We start from the raw sequence: 22,907 nt of genomic DNA on the forward strand, positions 1-22,907 counted from the left end.
ATTTGCCACGCAGGCCTCATGAGAATGCAGAAGGGTCGGACAGAGCGGGAGTAAGGGTTTTGACAAAGGAAATTGCTGAATTGCAGTCGGCTAAATTTGTCGCGGAAAGTTGCGCGCAACGTGCGGCGCGCAGTCTAGAAGCTTTCTCAGTATCCAAGGCAGCTTTGCAGTAAAGCTTGCCTTATATGCAGCAGAAACACAAACCCCCGCGAGCAAGTGCTTTCAAGCCTCGTCTCTCCCTCATTCTCTTTCGGCTTGCCGCGGCGCGTGTGTGTGCGACGTGCTATAGCATGCGCGTGGCTCCACTTAATCTCCGACATGCGCTTTTCCTCCCCTTCCCTTCAAACACAATAGGAGCACACGCATTATGCACTTACGAGCTGGCCACAAATGAAATATCACCGCAACTTGCAAAGTTACTGGCTCACTCATTATCAGTGACTCGCGCGACCGTGCACTAATGGCGGTGTGGCCTATTTTTTCCTAAATTAGTCACGAGCCCACATAATTTTCCCATAAATCACGTTCAATTTGCAGGTTTGCTTGTGCATTCAAGTTTGTGGGCAGCATGAACGCGCTCAACCGATTCATTTTCCAGGCTGGATTTAATTATGCGTGCCGGTCGACCTTTATTTTTCTTGGGAGATTAACGCGATTGATAAACCTTTCATCGGGCTTTCAAAATATTTACAGGTCGGTGCGCGTTCGTTGATAAATCTTTCAGGCGCTACTCGCTCGTCAATAAAAGAAACAAGCTCTGCGGATTTTCAAAGTATTTTCATCCCTTTAGGCTTGCGCACGCGCGTCATCGCGAAACTTCATATTATTACGCAACGCCGCCTTCGATGCTTCGCACAGACTTGGACGAAATTTCCAGCAGTTGGATATTTTTCGAGAAGCTCGCTAGGATTTGATCGTTGATATCTGCGTTACGCCGCGTGTCTGCAGCTTTTATTATGGTAATAGCATTCAAGCCACTACTGCGCTATCTCTGCTATCCAACAACTCGCTCAACCCTCGTTTTTCTCTCCTTGTCGATTCGCATTGGCATCGTAACTCGACTGGCGCCTGAGGAAGTCTAGCTGAGAATACATTGTCGTGGCAAGAGAAAAAAGTCAGTGCGGGAAGAAGATATCACTACTTTTTTTTCATTACACCCGCCCGTCTCAGTCTTCGCTTCTTTTCCAGTAGATATGATCTTAATGCTGCTTGGATCGAAACATATATTTCAAAGATATTTGAAGGTCTATCGTACATTTGCTCGACCTTTTCAACATAGCTTCGTGCACCCTAAGACGAACATCAACGGCAGCAAAAACATCTGACGCGCGCGCTCAAAAGGCGTACAACAAAAGCAAAGCAAAATAAAATGGCGAAACAACGTTATCAGAGAGGAAAGAGCGAAGCAACGCGTAACGCTCGTCAAGTGCAATTACCGACCTATTGCTAGCTATTATCCGCAGCGCGTCACGGGAACCAGACATTAGACATTATCCGTTATTTGTACGATGACTATCTTTGCAGATTACACCAGTAGCGAACCAACGCTCCTAACGGATTTTCCCATGCCTTTGTTTTTGCGAATTTGGTATGCATGGCGCGACAATATTTCCTAATGCCGCGCCGAGTAAAGATCACCTTGGCGAACAAGAAGTAGTTCTCGCTTGATTATAAAAGAAAGATGTATATTGTAAAACGAGGTCGTAACTAGGATATTTACGTGGGAAAAAAATGGCTAGTGCGATTGCACGCAACGAGCCAAGTTCCCTCGAGCGCCGAACGCGAACAAAAGAAGGACAAACTATCTGAAAGCGCAGCGTGGAAAAAGACTCGACAGAAAGAGGCGAGAGAAAGGAGTCGCGTGGGACTTGTGAATGTAACGGGGGAGAGAGAGAAGAGAGAGTGAGTAGAGCAGCAAAAGCGAAAACGAAGTACTCTAACGGGGAATGCGCGCGAGAACAACAGGACCGCTGATAATCTAATAATAATTCGCTGCGCCAGCATAGCGGATGCGCTTTTTTATTTGAATGTTTAATGGCCGGTAAAGGAGATAGTGGGGAGGCCCAAATGCAGCTACAACAATTCTCTCCTGCTCTCATATTCGCCATTCGCACTACCGCACTTCCGCAGTGTCGCAATTAGCTGTTATGATTCCACGCAGGACTTTACTTCTCGTGCGTTTCAGTCAAGCCGGAAGATTCAACCTTTTTTTGTCGCTTTGGTTGCACATAAATATGATCTTGAAATAGAAAGCAATGATAATACAATGTTCGTCGAAAGTATTTAATATTGGAGACAAAGGAAGGCGGCTCATAAAGATCTCTGGAATAAAAGAGATGGCCAAGTTGGCTGGCAGAAGAGAAGCCTTTTTTCCTCGAGACTAGGTAATGAATTCTCCTTTCGTTAGAAAAAGTTTCGCTCGTCACCTGTTACTTGAACCATGCTATCTAGGCTCTTCTTAGTCTCCTAATTAATCAATTTTCCAATACTATAGTTACTTGGAAATCGTCGACCATTCAAAGGAATCATAAAATTTTAGATTGGTCTAAATAATTTCCATTGTTTGGCTGACGAGCTTTCACTCGGAAACGTCATTAGATGTGAAAATGTAACTCGATGAGACATTAGTCCGCCGACTGTAAGCCACTCGCGCGGCAGCGTTCCGTGAAAAAGTCCAGCGCGCCGCTCTGTCAAAGCTGCCTCGCACCGTGTGACGTGGCGCGGCGGGAGCGGCGAGAATCAGGCGAGAGGGCAGGCGTTTTATTATTATTAACGTCCGACACTTTTTTAAGCTGCGTGTATCCACAGAGATAGAGTGTAACGCTTGCGGAAGACACGTTGCCGCGAGAATTTCTTTCTTTAATTATGCTCGTCTCCGCTTCGCGGTTTGCATTTCTACGCAGCATGAAGGATCTTCCGCTCTCATTATTAAAGCACACGTCAGTGATTTCTCTGACTCTTCCATTCGCTCGCGGCTGCGTAAGTCCATACGCGGCGCGGGCCTGCTTATATCATTACAAGCGCGGAGACTGGCATTCGGCGATAAATGCAATGTGCGGGGATGAAAGAAAAGGGGTAGGAAAGGAAAAGAGAAGCGTAGAGAGGAGAGAAAAGGCCGAGCCCTCATTAGAAGAGCGAACCGCACCCCCGCCAACGGGATATATATACAGGTGGCGCGCCACGGCGCTTCGTTTTGTTTTCCCTTTCTCTTGGCGCGTCTCGCTTTCTTCTTTTATCCTCTCTTGCAGCCCCGCGCGCGAGAACCCGCGCCGGCCAGACTGAAAACACAGACACGCGAGCCTGCTCTGCAGCGTGTTAGTCAACAGTGCCTCACCTTGATTTTCAAGAATTTCCACGAAATCACCATCTCGTCTGTGGAATTTATCAATCAACATTCTCTAGTCCGCTTCTTACTTAATGAGCTTCCAATGATATTGAATCTCGTAATATCTGCTTGCGTAAGCCAATTTTATTATTATTATTATTGAAATTCTGGAATGTCTGGATGCGTATATCAATTAATCGATTAGTCAAATATTCTAATAATAAAATATTCAGTGCCAGGGTTGGGCGGAGGGCGGGGGGAGAACTTCGCACGTCAAATCCTCTTTCGCGTGCTAAACTAGATAAAGGAATAACCTTGATAGGTCAATAATCTTCATGCTCAAACCAGACCGCGAGCGGAAAATGCTCACTCCGACCCAATCGCCTTGGAGTTAGCACGCGAACTATTCGCTCACAGATCGAATCTAAAATATTTTAAGCACGTTTCTATCTATTATCCGATATAATTAAAGCCACGTCGGAGAAATATACGTCCACAAAATTTATTATTTTTCTTAGCAAGTTCCCTTTACTGAAACAAAGTTTCCAATAAAAATTTGAGAACTTGAGTTTTCCTTTTTTCATGTCTAAGTATAATCAGTGTCAATCTTCCTTTATTGAACACTTCCGGATGACTTTGGCTGCATAATTATTTAAAAATCAAAACATGTTAATTCAAGAACTTTTTTTATAGAGTTTGATCGATGTAATTTAAAAAGTAGTTGATGCTCGTATGTCTATTAATCAAACTTCATGATATGGTATAACAGCAGTAATATTAAAGAAATATATGCAGTGATGAAAAGTCACTCGGTAACAAATTGAAAAGGAGCTGGAAAATAAATTCAGTGAAAAAGGTAGACTATAGAAGAGAAAAGATGCTCTATGAAAACAGAAAACGAAGAAAAAGCTTTGGTAATATACACCTTCCTCGTAGGATCTGTAGTTTAGACCAAGGTTTTTTGCGCTTCTCTTTCGCTCTGTTCTTCCTTTTTCCGACTATATCATAACGCAAATTAGAATACGACGTTTCTGAATTATAAGAGGAAAAGAAATGTAATAACGAGGTGATAACAGTGAAAATAATTTTTATCACAATTTATTAAGGCATTAAAATTAACCGAGTTGCTTTAATGAACATATTGAAATGAAAATAGTTGAGCGATGTAAGATTAAAATTTGCCCATTAAAACTTTATTGTTAAGCTTACCTTTGAAATTTACGTTTGGCATTCTGTTTATTTGAGTTTCAAATAGAACACGCGATAATCGCGGAAACGGAATTAAGGCTGCTCAACAACGTGAATTAACGTTTTTTTTCTCTTTTTCTTATTTCAGGTAAACCGAGTTTTAACAGCAAACAGTGGCTTTCTCAGTAATCACCGTAAATTGTGTCGTAAGTTTACAAGAGTTGCAGATGAACGTGAATAAAGTTTAAAATGTTCGTTTTCTATGCAGTGCTGTTGAGAACAAAAGTTTGCTGCTCCGCGCGGTAGCCTTTGATCTTTCCTAACGAATCGGAGGTAAATTTGTAGTGAAATATGCATTGGAAAGAACGTCATAATATGATGGTGCAGATGTGAGTTGGTAAAAGTAGCCGTCGCAGAAAGAACGTGCAGTCGTTGGCAAATGTCGGCTTTTCCGTACGCTTGGTAAGCCGTGGGTTCATGGGCAGAAAAGTAATAACCGTGAGTCATCGATGAGGTCCGTAATAAGGGCTGCGAGGTATCATTTACCGAGTATAAATGCAAACGAACCATTCGCGGCGTGGTCGCGGGGGCAGAAGGGCGGTATAGCCGCGCGCAAACAACAATAGGTCTTTGCTCCGAAAGACAGCGAAGCGACTGCGCTGGACGTATTGCGCGGGGCTGCCGTGATCCGGATCGAGGGACTCATTGTCGCTGTAGCGGCCATTGTGCCTGCGTGCTTGCAGCGCTAATGAAAGTATGCGCCGGAATGTTCGATTCCGGCCGCGCCAACGAAAAACCAACCAACTCTTGCCTCGCATGGAAAACGCCTAATTTACTGATTCACCACCAAGAGCAGAGGCAGAGTGCACGCGCGAGCGAGACAGGATGAGACGTAGGATTATTCCGGTTTCGCTGAATGACACTAATTCTCGTGGCGCTTCCACGGCTTTCGGATTCAAGATCGTTTCAAGCCGTTAAATTACGTTACAATTGCACGCGTTCTGAGCTTTCAGAATTACAGTGCCAAGACTGCACCTGCAATGAAAACGCAATCAACAGCTTTGGTTTAGCGTGTTTTGTCGCTGAACTCGCAGTCTTGAGATTGCTTTCTCGCGTAGGACCACCGCAAAAACAAGGCGAGTTTTCGCTTGATGTTCATTTCATGGCTCTCCCGTCATATTATTTCTTTCCCCGCGCGCGCTTTTCGTCCTTTCGACACTTTCATTTCCTCGTTAATGTTTGTCAGCTAACAGTACCGTTCGCACCACGTGTCTTTCCTTTCTTTCGATTAGCAGTGTCGTATCTCTGATGCCACCGCGAATGCAATTTTAGCGTTTGCTCGCCTAGCATTTGAAAGCATGTGCGGGGAACGTGAATCAGTAGAGAAGGAGGAGGTAGCTTGTCAGAATAGTCAGTCTTGACCTTTGGTGTTCAAAACAGTTTGTACGCGATGCGTTCGCTGAAGTGTCTTCGAACACGTGGCTTTGCCCATTCCGTTTTCTCGACAACGACGTAGCGAGACCTCGGAGCTACCGAGTGGTTTCAACTCAAGTGTATGTGTACGTACGTCAAACTTGTTAAGCATCTATTCCATTGAATGGCCATTCAATCTTGCAGCTAATGTACAAGCTAATTGAGCCTCACTCTTTATTTGTAAGATAACATTTCTTACTTTTTTATCCATTTTAATTCTGCAATATTCTAGTTTTATATTTACTTAATTACTTAGTTTTCTGTTATTTCATTCTATTCGGTTTATAAGTACTTGTTGTTCAAATGACTTTTCCCCCACATATGACTCGGGTTGGATTTTTTATGCCGACTGAACATTTTTGAATTTTATTTTCTTCAAAGCCTTCAAGAATTTTATCCTTAGTTCTGTTTTGTCATTTGCAATACACACATCTACCCAACTCGAATCAATTATCATTTATATTTAGCGGACTCAGTCGCAAAAGTGAGAATTAAAAAGATTTTAAACATACTCCTACTTGATCCTCTTTCGAGTAAACAAGTACGGAAAACCGACCGGATATAGTTGTTACTTAAGCGTATACTCGTATGACCAGCAAGAAATCCCTTAATTCTACGAGATTTTAGAAAAATTTCAAGCTAATAAATCATTGAAGGGTCCGCCGAGAATACTCGTGGGATCTCTTTTTCATCCATACGAGAATTAAAACTACAACAAAATCCATTACTTTATTAAACACGATAAAAAAACGGAAAAAAGTTATAGCATGAATCAGACTCGAACGGAACAAATGAAAATGCATCGAAAATCGTACCTTGGTTTATTTTTACACAGAATTTCAAGTCTTGCAAGTTTTTAACGCTGCAGAAAAAATTCATTGCTAATTAAACTGCTTAAGCGACATTATCGCTTTGCAAAAATTGAAATTTCGTTTGTTTGTTTTTTATTGAATCCCTGAAAACTATGAGAAAATAAGGCCCTTATTGATCTGCGCTTCCATAGAGAAGAAAGGGTGTCACAAGCAGGAACGCGACAGGTCAAGTGATTTTAGGGCGGTCTACAGTTTCAGAGCTTCAGAACGATAAAATGAAAAAATGATATGCGTGCATCCTGATGATGCCGTATTATGAGGGTGTTCCGGTAGCGCTGTCCGCGCATCCCCGTTGGCTGTACTTATAATTTTTATAGTGTGTCAAGTTTAACGAGACCAGCCGTGTACTCTCTCGCGTATAGCTCAAATTCATTATTCTGAATGATTCACGCGACATAGCGAGCAGTGCAATGTCGCTAACTTGCTCCCGCGACTTGTTTGTTGCAGCCGAAAAATTTATGAGACACTTGGCCCTCGAAAAGTCAGGTCCGACAGTTTGTTCGTTAACGGCCGGCGTTATTTCTTTGTTTTTTTCTTTGGGTGCCACCGAGCCTGCACGGCAAACGAGTGTAATTAACGAATGCGAACACTTGCACGTTATAGCGCGCGCCGGTTAACGAGGCGGCATAAAATGAGCAGCGCGCGAGCTCGATAATGACGCGATATCAAATTGAGATTAACGGATGCCAGCCAAGTGCGAACTGATCTCGTTTCAGCAAGATTTGGTCGTTTGCATGAAATGCGCGCCAAGTGGTTGGTCGCGCGTGCATCAAGGCGTCACTGCAGCAGCAGCAGCAGCAGCAGCAGCAGCAGCGTTAAGAGTCGCGGAGCGCCGAGGATTAACGCCTTGATAGATCGGTCTGGCGAGCAATCGCTCATCGTCGTTGGCTGCTTTGGGGTCGCGCGAGGAAGCTCTCGTAAATCGCGGGAGGCCGCGGTGCGCGCACGTCCGCGTATTATCGTAATTCACGGGCGTCGACGACGGGGGCAGCGCGCCAAATAATATCGCGCCGATGAATTACGCGCCGCTCGCGCAGCCAGCAAAATATAACGCGCGATTGTCGCCACCGTCGTTAATCTGCCGTTTTTGCCGCTATAGTTATCGCTTTCTCACTCGCTCGCCAGATCGGCGATTCATTGTCGCAATACGCGCCAATCGACGCCACTTTTTCTTGCTCTTTCTGACGACTTTGCAAACAGCGAATATACGATAATAAAAAGAGAGAGTTGCAAGCTATAAAGTGTGGCGTTTAACAGCCAAAGTCGAACATCGTGCCGAAAGAGATACGAGCCGAGTTAGCCGCTGTTGGTTTATGAGACTGAATTTTGGAAGCGGATTTGGCTGCTGGAGTGAACTTCAAATCGATGCCTCTGTTTTCGTCGATATTTTTTCAATTTTACACCGGTGCTTCAACTTTGTCTTATCGGCGCGTTTTAGCGCTCCGTTATTCCATCAAGACGGCTATCTCGATGCTCCGACACCAGAGTCAATTTACACGAGAGTTGATCAAAAGCTCTAGTCGACGGGCAAAATAAATGAAATGAAATACAAACAAGGGCTGGGGGGAGGGGGCTAGGCTGCTGCAACGAAGCCGCAAATTTACATATGAGCGCGAAAGCTCGCGAGCGACTAGCTCGGAAAAAGCCACGGCCGCTGACCACTAGAACTTCTCTAGCGGTGTACACGTTAAAAATTGCACGAAGCTCACCCCGGAATAAACAAGATTCTCGGCCGCGTGCGTTATATGTAAGCGAATTCATGCGCAGGAGCGTTGCAACTAAAAAAGTTGTTTGGTGCAAGTTGGCGTGCTAAAAAAAAATGAAAGGAAGAAAATAGACGTTTTATTTTTACAATCTCAAGGGTCGTGAATCCGTTGTACATCGGGGAAATGAAATTCACGAAGTAATTTCACTTTATGAAGTGGAACCACTCGGGAAGTAGCAATGTCCCGTAACGAGGGAATTACTTTGCTCGCTCGCCCTCTCGCTGAAAAGAGACTTTGAAGGAGGAGCCGGCGGAATCATAATTCAACGTGTCGATATCAAACGGAATTTCTGATCTTTTCTATTTTGCGCGACTGCGCTACTACTGTTGGTCTTTGTCTTCCCTTTGCTTGCTTCATCTATTATTACTGCCCTTTCCTCGCCCTCTCGCTCTCTTTCGCTGATTTTACTCATCGAACTTTCTTTTATGCATCGGCTCCTCGCGACGCTTTCAACTTCCCCTCGTTGCGCCTTTCCCCTTCAGAGTCGCACTTTCGCATCTGATATTTGTTTTCAAGTCTGAAAGATTGGCCAACTTTGAATTGTTGCTGCCGCGCGCGGTAAGTGATCGGTGCTGCCAAGTATCAGATGATTTTTCATTCGCACGTTGTTTAAGGCGAACTTAACTTTCTTCTTCGAGCAAGTTTCGTCTTAATTTGCCGGTGTTAGCCACGGGACGGCGGCGTTGCAAACTTGCTGCAAAGTAATCTCATCGGGACTCGTTGTTCTTTCACCTTATTTCAAGGTCTAATGGATGGTCCTTGGAGTAGAGGACGCAAGGTAACGCCTCGAGTGTCGCTGCGCTGCAGAGCAGCTGCACCGGCAAGAGAGAGAAAGAAAAAAAGCGCGGAAAGTAACTCTCCAGGGTGGAATTACATGCCGTTAATCTGCTTTAAAGAAGGAGAACTCTGCGCGAACGACGAATCTTGAGGATCGACAATCATCCGGAGACCTCTCAATAGACCGACCACTCTTTCTCTCTCTTTCGTTCCTTTCCAGCCAATTCGTTCCATCCTCTGCTCGTTTTCGTCGCCTGCAGCTGCAGCGCGAATATTCAACGGATGCAAATGAATTTTAAGTCTGGCGTATAAGTTTCCAGTAGAATACATTAAGTTCGGTCAGACGGAGCAATATGAATACTTGTTCTTTTAGCGGCTTATATCAATCCAGAAAATATAAGCGATATGTACATATAGCAATTTGCATGACAATGTTGTCGAGTGAACCCAATCTCACTCAATCACTTGGCGAGAAGTTTGTTTACAACTCGGAAGTGCAGCGGCTACAAATTTTCGATACACCGGCGCGAGCGCGCGCGCACGCGCGAACTCGCCGAAACCTTAACAAAAGACGAAGATAAAGTGCGTTTCGTCGAATGAAAGTGTCTCGGGTCGCATCGACGAAAAGAAGAATGCTCGGGCGATTGTCTGCCTGCCCCCCCCCCCCCCGACACTCTCTCTCTCTCTCTCTCTCTCTTCCTACCGCTCGGATCCACGGAAGACCGAGCACTGCACAATAAATCTTTGATTTATATCTCGGCAAAAGTTGAGAGTCCGCGGTGACGGAGGCTTCCGTCAAACTCAGCCGAGGTCCCCGGGAGCTTTTACTTCCTGCGGCCGCGCTCCGCGTTTTATCTCAAAAGGACTTTTACTCGGTGGACAAGCATTCGCCATGATTTTTCATCCGCAGCTGGGACTCGCTCGCACTTTTTGCCTTCTCCTTGGCTATTGAATTTTCTAACCGATCGCCGCCCTTAACAACTTGCTCGATAGTTCGAGCTTCGTCGGAACGAAACCACGAAGGATATTTCAAAGTCGCGGTCCACCTGTTTAAATGACAGCGATATCACGACGATATTAATTCTCGTGCAAGCTCTTCTCCTACAATTGACTAAGAAAAGTCTATTGGCTGTTGAAAGTTTGATTGGAAAATCGGGCCTCGAAAGCGAGGAGTCCTGCAGTACGACAAAGACGAGGGAGTGCATGTATATAGGGCGGTCCGCGAATCGTTGGCGACGCTTGCGGCGGGAGCTAGAGACGGGTGTGGCGCGGCGTGGTACTGGAAACGAGTGCATCTACTACACAGTCGCCAAAATTGGAGAAGCGTACTAGGCAGTCTCTTTCTCTGCTGTGGTTCTAGCCAAAGACGTGCCCGCTACTATACATGCACGCGCACTCGAAAGTCGGACCGCATAACACTCTGAAGTGCCTGGGCTGCCTCTATCTATTCCGCTTTGCTACAGTCTCGAGAATCCTTTCGGCGTTTCGGACCGCTGCGTATCATCGACTATTTTCATTGCTCTGCGCGCGCCGCCGTGCGCCCCTCGCGTTTTCCATTTCGAGCAGGCCTAAGCTCACTTTCTATTTGATCATTGGCGCGTTGCTCGTTGCGGGAGGAGAGTAACGGTGGGCTGTCGCGCAGCCTCGATTCGCGCCATTGATCACGTGGGAACAAGCACGAGGACGCTCTCGACTGCGGCGAAAGCGGATAAAATGGCAGAGCGGCGTTGTTTCGAGCCTGAGAGCGTTCGAGTGTCGCGCCTAAGTCTGCGGTTCTCCAAGCCTTGCTCCCCTCTCTCCCCGCCTCTTCTTTTATTGCCAAGTGTTCCGCCGCGAATCTTTCTCAAATCAGTTATGCGCGTGGCAATAGCTTTGCTGTAGCCAGGAAATTGTTGAATCGTAGAAAAACGTCAATAACCGGCTTTATTCCCGTGCGTTATTCAATACAATTTGGGTTGCGAGAACCAGTGAAAATTCCACAGTGAATTGATAATGAACTGAATGAAGTTCAAACAGCTGGTCGATTCCACGACTATCCGAAAATCAAATCACATATAAATCTGAAGGTTTATCCGAGGAAATGCCAACGATATACTGTTTCATTAAAAATCGCACGACGGTATTGAATTGCACGTTCAATCGATAGATCAATTTATTTGTTCCGAAGACCGCCGGGGCCACGTTTAATTTCATAAAATTTGCAATCAGTGGCTACAAATTGGCAAGTAATCGACGTAGGTATAAGTTTCAAACAGCCCGTGCAATTGAACGGAGAGACGTCGAAATTGAAGGAGAGCTAGGCCATAGGTCGAAGGTGAGGAACGCCGCCGATGGAAATATCCGCAGCAGACGCGCAAGTTGGCGAGCCAGCGTGCCTCGCACTCCGTCGACGCGACAGTTATTTAATGCGAAATCTACTTTGCATAACTCGATTGCGAGGCCATCATCGACGAGCGCAAAATCGTTTAAAGTCTCTCTGTCGCGCTGCGACCGGAGAAGCGCGGGGAAATCGCAAGGTCCAATGGCGCTACCGTTATCCAATTTCCGTGGAATTTTTTCGCGGAATAGAGCACGCGCGATCTCACCTGGCTGCCGCGATAGAATCATCCTGAAATAATACGCGTGCTGCGAGTTTTCCCGAAAAGACACGGAGAGATGCGCTAAATATATATCATCTCTCGAAGGAGTTGATTTAGCGACGCGTAAAGCGCCCTTAATCTCCGCGGAGATTTGCGGCTGTCTCGGCAAAATTGGCGAGCGAGTTCTCTCCCGCACGCGCGAGAGGAAACTCCGGGAGCTTCCTCGCTTTTATTACTTTCTCTCTTTCCCTCCGACGGCTATCGTCGTTGATTCTTATTTCGTCTTCTTCTATCCGCCGCTGCTCTCTTCGTCGCGATTACTACAACGCAATCTTTGATTGAAACTTCTAGCGAGTTTTCTCTTCCTTCTTTTCCTCGTCGACCGATCATCGTTCGAAATTGACTTTGACCGATCGAAATAACGATTTTTCGCCGCTAGCGCAGAGAAGCCCGCGACGCACCTTCGTTCGTCAAGCTCGCCTTGGAAAATTTCCCTTCCCGTAATTATGTCCCATAAGCAGTTTCCAAGTCGCCTGACGGCCGAACTGATTAGAGGGCGAGAAAGTCGATTGGATTTGGCGAGCGTTGAAATGCCACGCTCGACAGGCAAAGTGCTGACCTCGCGACGACGCGACGGCGCCCGACAAAATTGGAAATCACTGGGACGTGGCTTGTCCTCGACTCTCTCGCGCCTGGATTCTCGTATTTGAATGCGAATTTGAAAAAAAAGAAGAGAAAACTCACTTGGGGTTATTCCGTGCAAAATTGAATGCCCGCGCGCACCTATCGCTCGACGACCGACTTCGATTTCCGGCTTTGGTGTCGAATTTTTCAAGTCGGATTCTTCCGGCTTCGCGCCTGCTGCGCGCAGGTAATGGGCCGCGTAATCCCTTGTGAATTTTCGCGCATCGTCGTTTCGTATTGCAGAAAGCGACAACCGCGAGTCGCACTCTGTTATTGGAAAGAAGACAGATCGAATAAAATTTAGTACCAGCTTCGGATAAGTAAAAAAGAGTGCCGGATCGGCGACGCGGCGCTGTCCAGTGGTCAGTCCAAGCGGACGAAATCGAGTTAGCGCGCGCGCGGCGGTAGTGCGACGATGCGCCAGCAAATACAATTGCGGAGTAGCTCTTCATTAATTCGGCAGCGTCGGTGTGGCTAATTGCAAAGCTGTAGATTCGACGCGAGTGCTGCAGTTGTGCTGGGCTGACTGCCGGTCGATTCGTCAAGCGCGCCTCCGACGCGTCTGATTTGCCTGCGTATACGCGTACGCGACGTCGCGCCTGCTTCGGCACTCGCGCGCGCGGAGAACCACGGCAACAGATGCCGTGATTTGTGGCTCTGACCTCGACAACGCCCCCGAATATCGTGATGCACGAGCGCCGATAAGCGTCTGTCGATCCCGCTTGTCTTCCATTCTAACCCACGAACCGGCGAGTCGTATAAATTTCGATGAAAAATCAAAAGCAACACCGAAAACCAAGGAGTCTGACCCTTTTGCCCGATATTAATGACCGTTGGCTGATAATGGACTGTGACGTGCTCGAGGGCCCCTTTTTTTCGTTAGTGCCAGGTAGGCGCGTTAAAAATTGAAGCGTTTAGGAAGCTCTCCGAAAAGGCTTTTCGAGCTACCACGCGAAGTGGTTGGAACTGCATTCGCGTGACAGCTAGAAATGTCTTCAGAGGAAAAAAGAGGCAAAGTAAAGCGAGCTTCTTTCTGCGTTTTTCTACTTGCGACTCCGTAGGTTGCGCCCTATTAAAAGCTTCCTTTCTTGCCGCGGGTAATGCAGCCGCGGCGCAGCCGGTCAGGTTACCTGCGTATACCCCGCGGAATTCCTCTTCTCATATTTGGCTTGCAACAACCTCGAGCTTACCTCTAACGGTTACGAGCCGTGGAGCGCCGATATGGGACGTCATCGTGCACTAAGCCGGCCTTTACTTTTACACTCGACCCGCTTCGCTTTCTTCTCTCCCTTTCCGACGATTCTACCGCGGAAATTAGCGGCATTAGCGGCTGTCGTCTAATACAGTTGGCGCACGTGTGTATGCCCACAGCTTGCGAGTAGCCGGCGACGCTGCCTGCGCGTACTATGTATGCAAAACATGCGGCTCTCCCGCCACGACGATCTCGCTTCGTTTCGCTGCTGGGATTTGCTCCGGGAAAATTGATAGGATCAAGGTTATTTCTGGAATGAGAACGAAGAAAAAAATCCATTTTCACTTTTCCCCAACTCCTGAATCTGCCACTTTGCATATTTTATCGTTCGCAAAATCCACATCAGAAAGCGTTGCGGAGATTCATCTTGGCTTATGCTAATTTCAGCGCCGTTTACATTGAGATTTTTCAATACACGGAGCTTTTATAATGAAAAGAAACGAGTCGGCGATCGTTACGCTAAGCGGAACAAAGAGAAGAAGCTTCGAAAGAAACTACTTCGGATTTTGTGAAGCGCAGTCACAGTGGCCGGGGCAATAGTTGTATAGCGCGTCAATCTGCTGGTTGGGTTCGATAAGCAACAATCAAATGCAGGATCGCGCGACGCAACGAAAGCCCGCACACGCGAGAGTCAGCGATGCGAGAGTCGCGGCGCCCCATTGGATACCGAAGCATTATAACGAGCCGGCTCATGCGCCAACTAAATTCGCTGTCATTGAGTGGCCGCAATAAAGCATGCAAATTTTACGCGCCGCTCTCCCGGTAGTAACAGTCAAATTTCATGGCGCGGGCTTTGCTGCCTCGTCATTTTGCCGTACCTTATATTATTTGCTGTTCAGCCGCTGCGCCGCGCGCATCGACCATTGCCTCGTAAAAATTTGCACTTCCATGGGAAATTATGTGCGTCGCGCTCGTAGCATCGCGGTTACGACCGATGCATCCTAAATTCATTCTCCGACGTGCTCCTCTACTTGCGCCCGTTTATTGAATATCGGCACGCCTCACCGACCTCGCACTAAATCTACTTATCATCGAGCCCTTTCTCCTGGCAGTTTGCTCGTGGTTCTCAGCGGCGACATTCGAGTAGCCGCGCGAGGCTCGTGCTGCCTCGCCGAGTTAAGCGCCAAATGAAATACGATGATCGACGGGCGCGCAAACGCTCGCGCGCTTTATCATAATTTTTTTGCCGCGGGTGCGCGACTGTCATCGCGACTCATCAACATAATGGGCACAGAGAGTCGGCGCTGCGCGCGTCTTGTTTGGCCGCGCGCATGCAACTCCGCGGCAGATTGATGTGGCGCGCGTGCTACCGTCGCTGCAGTCTGCATAAAATTTGGAGGGGCGCGTCGCCAACTGACGCTTTTTCCCGGCCGCGACCCTCCTTTTTCACGCGCTTTCGTTCTTTATTCCGCGGTGAGCGCCTTTTGATGCGACCGCTCTTTCGGTCGCTCGTTTTTATACATGGATCATCGGCTCCTTTTTCGCCTTCGCATTTTCCACTTGCAGTTTCATTTGAATTTTTCCCGTTGCCCATTCGACCGAATGTTTGACGTTTAATACGGAGTGATATTTGCTGACGCTATGATTAGCTAGCCGCTAATAATTAACGTCCGTTACAATTAGCGCTGATGCCCGCAATACGTACACGCGCGGTATCAAAACAACTTAATAAATACATTGTCATGCCCGCTGCAATTTCATTCGAAGCATAATGAACGATGCATTGTTCGGACATTGCTTTTGATAATTGAATATTCGAAAAGACTGGCAGACAGCTCGGACGGAAAGAGAGAAAAAGTGGAAAGAAAAATAATCGTGCAAGCACTAACTATGCGTTGCCTCCCTTTCCAGTTCTGTAGTAATAACAACTCGATAATTAACCAGCAAAGCCCGCGGGACACGACTCACCCATTGGTTATTATCAAAGTACGAACTAACGCGATACTTTATTACTCACGCCCAGTGTAAATATCGCCTAAAGCTTGCATTCGCGAATTTGTTTATTCGCAAAAATCAGGATAACCAATTCCGAGTACGACAGTTAATGCGCGCCAGAAAACCTGTCAGCCGGGCATATTTATGTGAATAATAGTCAGCTCTTTTTTTGCAAAGCCTAACTGAAAAGAGGATGAAAGAAAATGAAAGATGATGGTAGCAGTAGAGGTAGGCTTGTCATAAAATATACTCAAACTTTTAACGAGAGTGCGGCCATGTAGATCGAACGAGTGCGAGATCGTTTCCGGTGCAGTCGAGTTTGACGATGTGGTTATTAATGGAGACTGATCCTCGATCGGTTAGCTGATCCTCTCTCTCTCTCTCTCTCTCTCTCTCTCTCTCTCTCTCTCTCTCTCTCTCTCTCTCTCTCTCTCTCTCTCTCTCTCTCTCTCTTTGCGGCCCGACACTTTCGTTTGCCGTCGACGTTAGTAGACTTGATTACGGGCTTCCGCGTGATTGCACCTGCTATCCGTCGGCCTTTTTGTTGTGTTGCGCTACTTCATACTCCTGTTGCTATTTTTTCAAATACAATGATTTCTCGTCGTGCATTTCGTTGCAATTTTTCTGGCGAGCAATGTTTTCTGGATTCACAACAATGTCGCATTACTGTACATATCAGCAAAGCGAAATAACTCCTCGTACATGCAGACGTCGGACGTTTCAAGTTTGCGCGAAACACCAATAAGACACAGAAGAGTCTTGGGTGCACTTGGGGCATAAATTTTGGCGACGAGTCAAATTCGCAAGCGCGAGCGAGGGCGTGGAAAAAGGTGCAAGAGAGAGAAAGCGAGAGCTCGGTCGGTTTAATCAACTCTCCTTTTTGTCTCGTAAATCTCGCTTTTGGCGGCTGCCCCCCCCCCCCCTTGCACGCCGGTAATACCGGTGTCAGTGCGAGGCTGTCTCAACTTATTAGACTTATTGCACGAATACCCATCCTCCTTGTCTCTCGTGCTTCCTATGGCCGTGCGAGGATTAAGAGCTGCCATGCATGCGCCGGCAGCTGCATCGCGCGATACGTTTCTTGACAGCGATCTGCCACGAAAATAAAAAAAAAATAGTCGACGACGACTCTTGTAAATTAGAAAACGACGCGAGTGCAAAGACATCCAATGGAAGTATTAACGATCGCTTGCTCTGTTATTCAACAGCGAACCGATTGGTAGCGGTGGAGATAGTGCCGGACAAGCAGACGGCCGTTAAACAAGGGGAAGAATTGAAGATAGTGTGCAAAGTACCGATGGAGTTGCAGGTCTGCAGATTCGTCATACCTCGCGAAGGTGATTCTGGTCTGATCCTCAAGCCAGGACCGCAGTCCGAGGATGGCATCGATTACTTCGGTGAAGGCCTGGAGAAGGGTTACTGTGGCATCAGACTAGCGAAGGTCAGGGAGAACGACGACGGCAACTACACCTGCGCCATCACGCCCAAAAACGCACGTACCGAGAGCGTCAACAGCGTCCGCGTTATCGTTGCCAGTCAGTCACTTTTACTTGCAATTATCGTTCGCTAGTTCACTTGCTTGTTTTCCGACTGTTTTTCTCATTGGTATCTGTTTCGCGCGTTTAGGGGAACCGTCGATGCCCACCCTCGAGCTCGCGAAGGACAGCTTTCGAGCTGGCGAGAAAATGGATATCGTCTGCCACTCCGACGGAGGAAAACCACCGGCCAATCTCAGTCTCTTCATCGGTAAGTTTTCGATCAGTCGCGGCAAGACTCAGCAGCGGTCACTTTATCGACCATTCTGCTTTGATCATCCAGATAAGGAGCAGATCCAATACGACGAAAGGCCATTGGTTTACGGTCGTTACGATGAGTCTGTTGCCATGCTCAAAACATCTCGCGCTGTCTCGATAGAGGACCACGGAAAAACTCTCACTTGCACTGCATCCCACATCGCTCTCTCGACACCCAAATCCGCCAGTCAACAGATCAACGTGGAGTGTAAGTATTCCTGATGCAAACATTACCGCAGATCAATATGCACTGCGAGAATTCAAAACTGACCGTGCTTGTTCGCTTGCAGTTCCACCCGAAAAGCAGGAAAAGATCGAGCGTTTTGGATACACCATCGGCCAAGCCGGTAAAGTCAATGTGACCGTCCGTGCTAACCCCATGCCTGCTTTTACCTGGGTAGTCGGCGAACAGAGAATCGCAGCCGGTCAGCCTGATAATACTCACCGTATCCAGACGTCCAGCCCCGTCGATATGGTAACTTAGCTTCGCTATCATACTTCTGTCTACATGAACATATTACTACAAGTTTTCTTTACTTTTTTATTCGATTATTTATTTTATTTTTTCCAAAATAAATTCACTTTGTACAGCGATCAGTCATTTTTTTTTCTTAACAGGGTCACGGATTCTGGGGCGTTGAGTTCCTCATTGATAGTGTTCAAAAATCCGACACAGACAAACCCTATATTCTGGAAGCCGTCAACAGATTAGGAACCGAAAGTTACAGAATTATCCTTTCGTCTGCAACTGAACCAGCAGGTAGACTTCAATCATAAATTTATTTTTTATGTTCATTCATTTCATATTTGTACAGAGAAGTAATATGCGTACGAACTTAACATTAATACTACATTTTCATCTAGTAGCTTTATATTTGAAAAAAGAACTTGTGTTTAAAATCTTAAAATAATACACATTTAATTAATATTCTGTTCAATTATAAATCATCGACACTCTCTGATTGTGACCATTGTGTGTCAGCTTTCCGTCTTGTTGCTTCAACTGGTAATCTGATTAACCTATTATCTATCGTTGATTGCACATGGGGATTTTCTCTTAGTTGAATATATTTCACAGCCGAGTCGTAAAGAAATAAAATAGGCACGCACGTCCTATAAAAATGTATACAGAATTTTTCACAGTCACATGTCGCTGATTAATACAAGCCACTATGTTTAATTATTATTGAGTTAAATATAATATTCTAATGGCAACCAAATTCACCGCATGCTCACGCAGGACCTTTAGGTCGATTTAATCAGTTCTACGGTAAGCTCTACGAACACATGCACGCACTAGGTAATTGTCACTTTATATGCTTCATAATTATTCCTAACTATTTCATTCGTCATCATTTACCATATACGCGGTTTTATAAGTACGCGTTGTCGTCTGTTCTTGTGATAATTTTGTAATTTGTGTAATGTGCTTTTGTTATCGAAGTTTGAAAGGTGGAAGGTCATTCTAATGAATCTGTGATCTGTAACTTTTATTTCTAAAAAGTGTCTAACAGTTGCTGTAATAATATATAAGCTTTCGTTTGGTATCTGTGTATTACTATTAATTTTAATTTATTTTGATAAACTCGAAAAAATTTATCAAAAGAAATATGACGACGGTTTTAAAGAAATACTAATTAAACAATTATTTACAGGAGTTGATATGGAAGCAGGATCCATCATTGGCATTGTCATCGGAGTTTTGATCTTAATCTTCGCTGTATTCTTGGTAGTTTTTGCTCGGGCAACAGGACGTTGGTGCTTTGCAGGTGAGTCATTGTATCTCAACTTTTTATCATTCTCCTTTGTTCAAATAGGATCTACAATTTTGATACTTATTTCGAAACTAAACAATATTACTCTTTTCAAATGAACTGACAACATTATCTTGAACAATACGGTTGCGGGTGTAGCTGCTAAATATTCTTCATTCGCTCTTCTTGTAGATGATTTGAAGCTTTTAACAAACATATATATTGAAGCACAAAGAATTTAGAATGAACAGTAGATCAGATCAAATTAACTCTAAAATAATAATTAGCTCTTAAGTTGTAGTCACTTTATCGTACAAAGTCTTTCGAGATATTTAAGATCGTAAATGAGTGAAGGGTGGGCTCAACATTACACTCCAAATCAGATTGTTATGATGTAATTGGCCAACGAATAATCTGAATACTGTACATAGTCACTCGACAAAACTCGGGAAAATCTTTTTTTTTGAAGATACTTGAAAAGTATGAATGTTTAAGATAGAGGAATTGTTGTAAAAAAGAGAGTATGCATTGAATATATACAGTTTATTTTAAAAAATGAATATATCTTGTGTGTTGTGCTGCTATGGCTAGGACAGCATGCAAGTCGGGCCAAGTAAAGAATCCTGAGACACAACGACTTTAAGCGTGCGATTCTGAGTTCTATTCATGTCCAGGGGTAAGTTGTCGCGTAAGCGACTTTACCAGGCAAAGCATCATGTTGCAATTATACCTCCGCTCGACATTTCTTAATTATCATTGTGCGCGACATACTTGATGTCAATGTTTTTTTTAGTTTATCAACCATTATTCGCTAGTCATTGTATACTTTTAATCCTTGTTCTTAATAGCCAAAATGTTTTAAGACACATACGAACTTGAAAAACTTTCGTTTGAAATTTGATATTTTCATTTTATACTTCGAGTAAATCATATTTTGCAAATGTAAGTTTTTCACATTTCATTCGACTTCTTAGATACACAGTCATTCATCACGATTTTACTCTTTGATAAAATTTTACAACATATGTTACAAGTCATTGCTATAACAATTATCAACATGTTGTGCTGAGCAATTATTAATTATCATCACGAATGGCATAATAATGAGCTTATTGCCTAATATTAGCCTTTACTCATATATAACAAGAAGTCATTTATAACGTACTTTATAATAATTTCTTATCGTTCTCCTACTGAATTGAACGAAATCAATATTTTGCTAATAAATTCAAAGAGTAAATTGGACGATTGTTACACTAGTTTAGAAACCCGTCAGAAATTTCTTAAATTGTATTAGACTTGAACAATCTTAGACAGTACAATTGCAATGAACAAATCAACAAAAACACCGTGATGCATGAATTTGAACTTGCGATGTTTTTGCATGTAGTTTCGCATACCCTGTACACATATCGCGGATATTCCACATAATATTTTAGTCATGATGATTCCTATCATGTATTTAAATTCAATTAAATAACAAGCAACCACCACAAATCGGCGAAGGCAAGTGTGGATAAGCCAGGAGTTGATAATTTGTTATTGACTTTGCCAGTCTTACTTTTAGCTGTTACGTTCCTTGCAATTTGTGTAGCAAATTAAAATACCTTTAAGTATTCTTTTAACTTGATGTTTTTAATTGCATGTTTCGCTATTTTTTAGTTTTGAAATCCACTTGAAATTACTGGTTACATAGTGGCAACAGCTTCAAATGTTTCAAAAGAACTAATATTCATCTTGATAAAAGCTTTTTTTAAATGCTCAATTCTCATTTTCGGTGTCATCGGAATGGTATTGTTTATATTGTTTTTTATTTCATATTTTTAGTACATAAAAAGTAAATTAATGCATTCCTATCAATCTGTTATCTATTTAAATTTTCCTACTTCATAATGATCTATTCATTGCAAATATAATGATCGTATCATGATCTTTTTAATTATATTTTTATTTTCTAGTAATACTCACATGGATATCGTGTAAATTGTCAATTTTTTTATTTAATTTATTATTTTATTAAAGATTTATCAAAGATACTTCTTCATTTCAACAGTTTGTATAAACACCGTTACTTATAAAATATTTGTCATTTATAATTCATCATTATTATTTTCCAATTAACACGATGTAATCAAAACAGAAGAACGAAAGATTCTCAGTAATAAAACTTATTAAATTAAGTTTCTCAAATTCGTTTATTTATCTGTGCGTTATTATAGCTTTATAATTTAAAAATAATTGAAAACGCACTAATAATCTACAGAAAACTGTAGAAATAACTATTACTGTACAGCACTTATTCTAATATTTCACATGTATCATATTTATTGCACGATACTTTTTATATGCACAGTAACATTGAACGGATTGTCCTGTGTACTTATTTAAAAATTCAGTACTTTATTATTTAAAAATTAATGATACTGACTTTCAAAATTTAACATTGACAATAGTTTGCAAAAATTGGCATGTTTCAATTAAAAATATGTTTATATGATCATGATAACATCGAACATGACGCATAATTAAGTGGCCCAGCTGGTCTCGAAGAGTGAAAATTATCAGTTTACTTTACTGCGGTACAAAAATCATTCTATTAAAGTTATCATCATGAATACTTTTTCGTTATAAATTACACGATGCTTTTATTATCTTCTTTTGAAGTTCTAAAATCTCGCTTAAACTTTCTAGGAAGTCCACTTAACTGTAATACTTTATTTGTTGAAAAAACTTGGTTTACCACTTGTCTCTGAACATTAAAGTAAACGAAAACCATGTTTGAAGGATCACATTTACTTTATTTAGATTAGTACTCCAAATCAAATGAAAGATTTTTCGAAATAGTCAATTTTATTATTTTTATGAGAACTTTTTGAAAATTCTTTTTTGATAAATTTGAAAAAGTTGTCATGAACATGGTAAAATTGACTATTTCGGAAAATACTAATGTAATATAATAAAATACTAAGTATCCTTTAATCTAGAATACTGATCTAAAGGGAAAAAATGAGCCCTTTAAAAATGATTTTTATCCATTCTATCGTTCACAAAAGTGTGGTAAACGACTTTTTTTCTAAAAACGAGATGTTACGGTTAGAGGAATTTTCTAGGGCACCTAATTGAGATTTTGAGACTTAAGAAGATGAAAAATGTTAGGGCTTTAAGATGAAAAATGTTCGTGATGATGACGTTATTAGTATGATTTGTACATAGTAAAGAAAACTTGTAAATTTCATTGTTTAACACTAGCTGACCTTCTTAATTAATTATGAGTTATTAATTTTTTCATGAAAATAAATGATTGCATGACTTTTTTCTGTCTTTTTTTAACCTCTTCGCAATTTTTTAACCAAATTTTATCTTGGTGTTTATTATCAAAACATCATCGTAGTATTTTAACAGAATGAGCCAGACATTCTCTCTAACAATTGCTTGATTTTTAAAAACCAAATAAACATTTTCAAACTAATGCAATTACAGTTAATAATTAAATAAATACTGCTAGTCAC

The 22,907-nt window shown here is 43.4% G+C and overlaps 1 protein-coding gene across 2 annotated transcripts in view; it reads left to right on the forward strand.

The window, feature by feature from the left end:
* LOC131671494 (fasciclin-3) overlaps positions 1-22,907 on the forward strand; it is a 225,549-nt gene that overhangs the window by 192,597 nt on the left and 10,045 nt on the right. For both annotated transcript variants that reach the window (XM_058947961.1, XM_058947962.1), the window contains exons 2-7: positions 17,060-17,386; positions 17,478-17,597; positions 17,670-17,852; positions 17,935-18,119; positions 18,263-18,404; positions 19,300-19,413. In XM_058947961.1, coding sequence (XP_058803944.1) covers positions 17,060-17,386; positions 17,478-17,597; positions 17,670-17,852; positions 17,935-18,119; positions 18,263-18,404; positions 19,300-19,413 — 1,071 coding nt within the window. The remainder of the gene's footprint in view (positions 1-17,059; positions 17,387-17,477; positions 17,598-17,669; positions 17,853-17,934; positions 18,120-18,262; positions 18,405-19,299; positions 19,414-22,907) is intronic.

This window comes from Phymastichus coffea, unplaced genomic scaffold, assembly GCF_024137745.1.
Source record: "Phymastichus coffea isolate CEN01 unplaced genomic scaffold, Cenicafe_Pcof_1.1 PCOF00127, whole genome shotgun sequence".
Lineage (NCBI taxonomy): Eukaryota > Metazoa > Arthropoda > Insecta > Hymenoptera > Eulophidae > Phymastichus > Phymastichus coffea.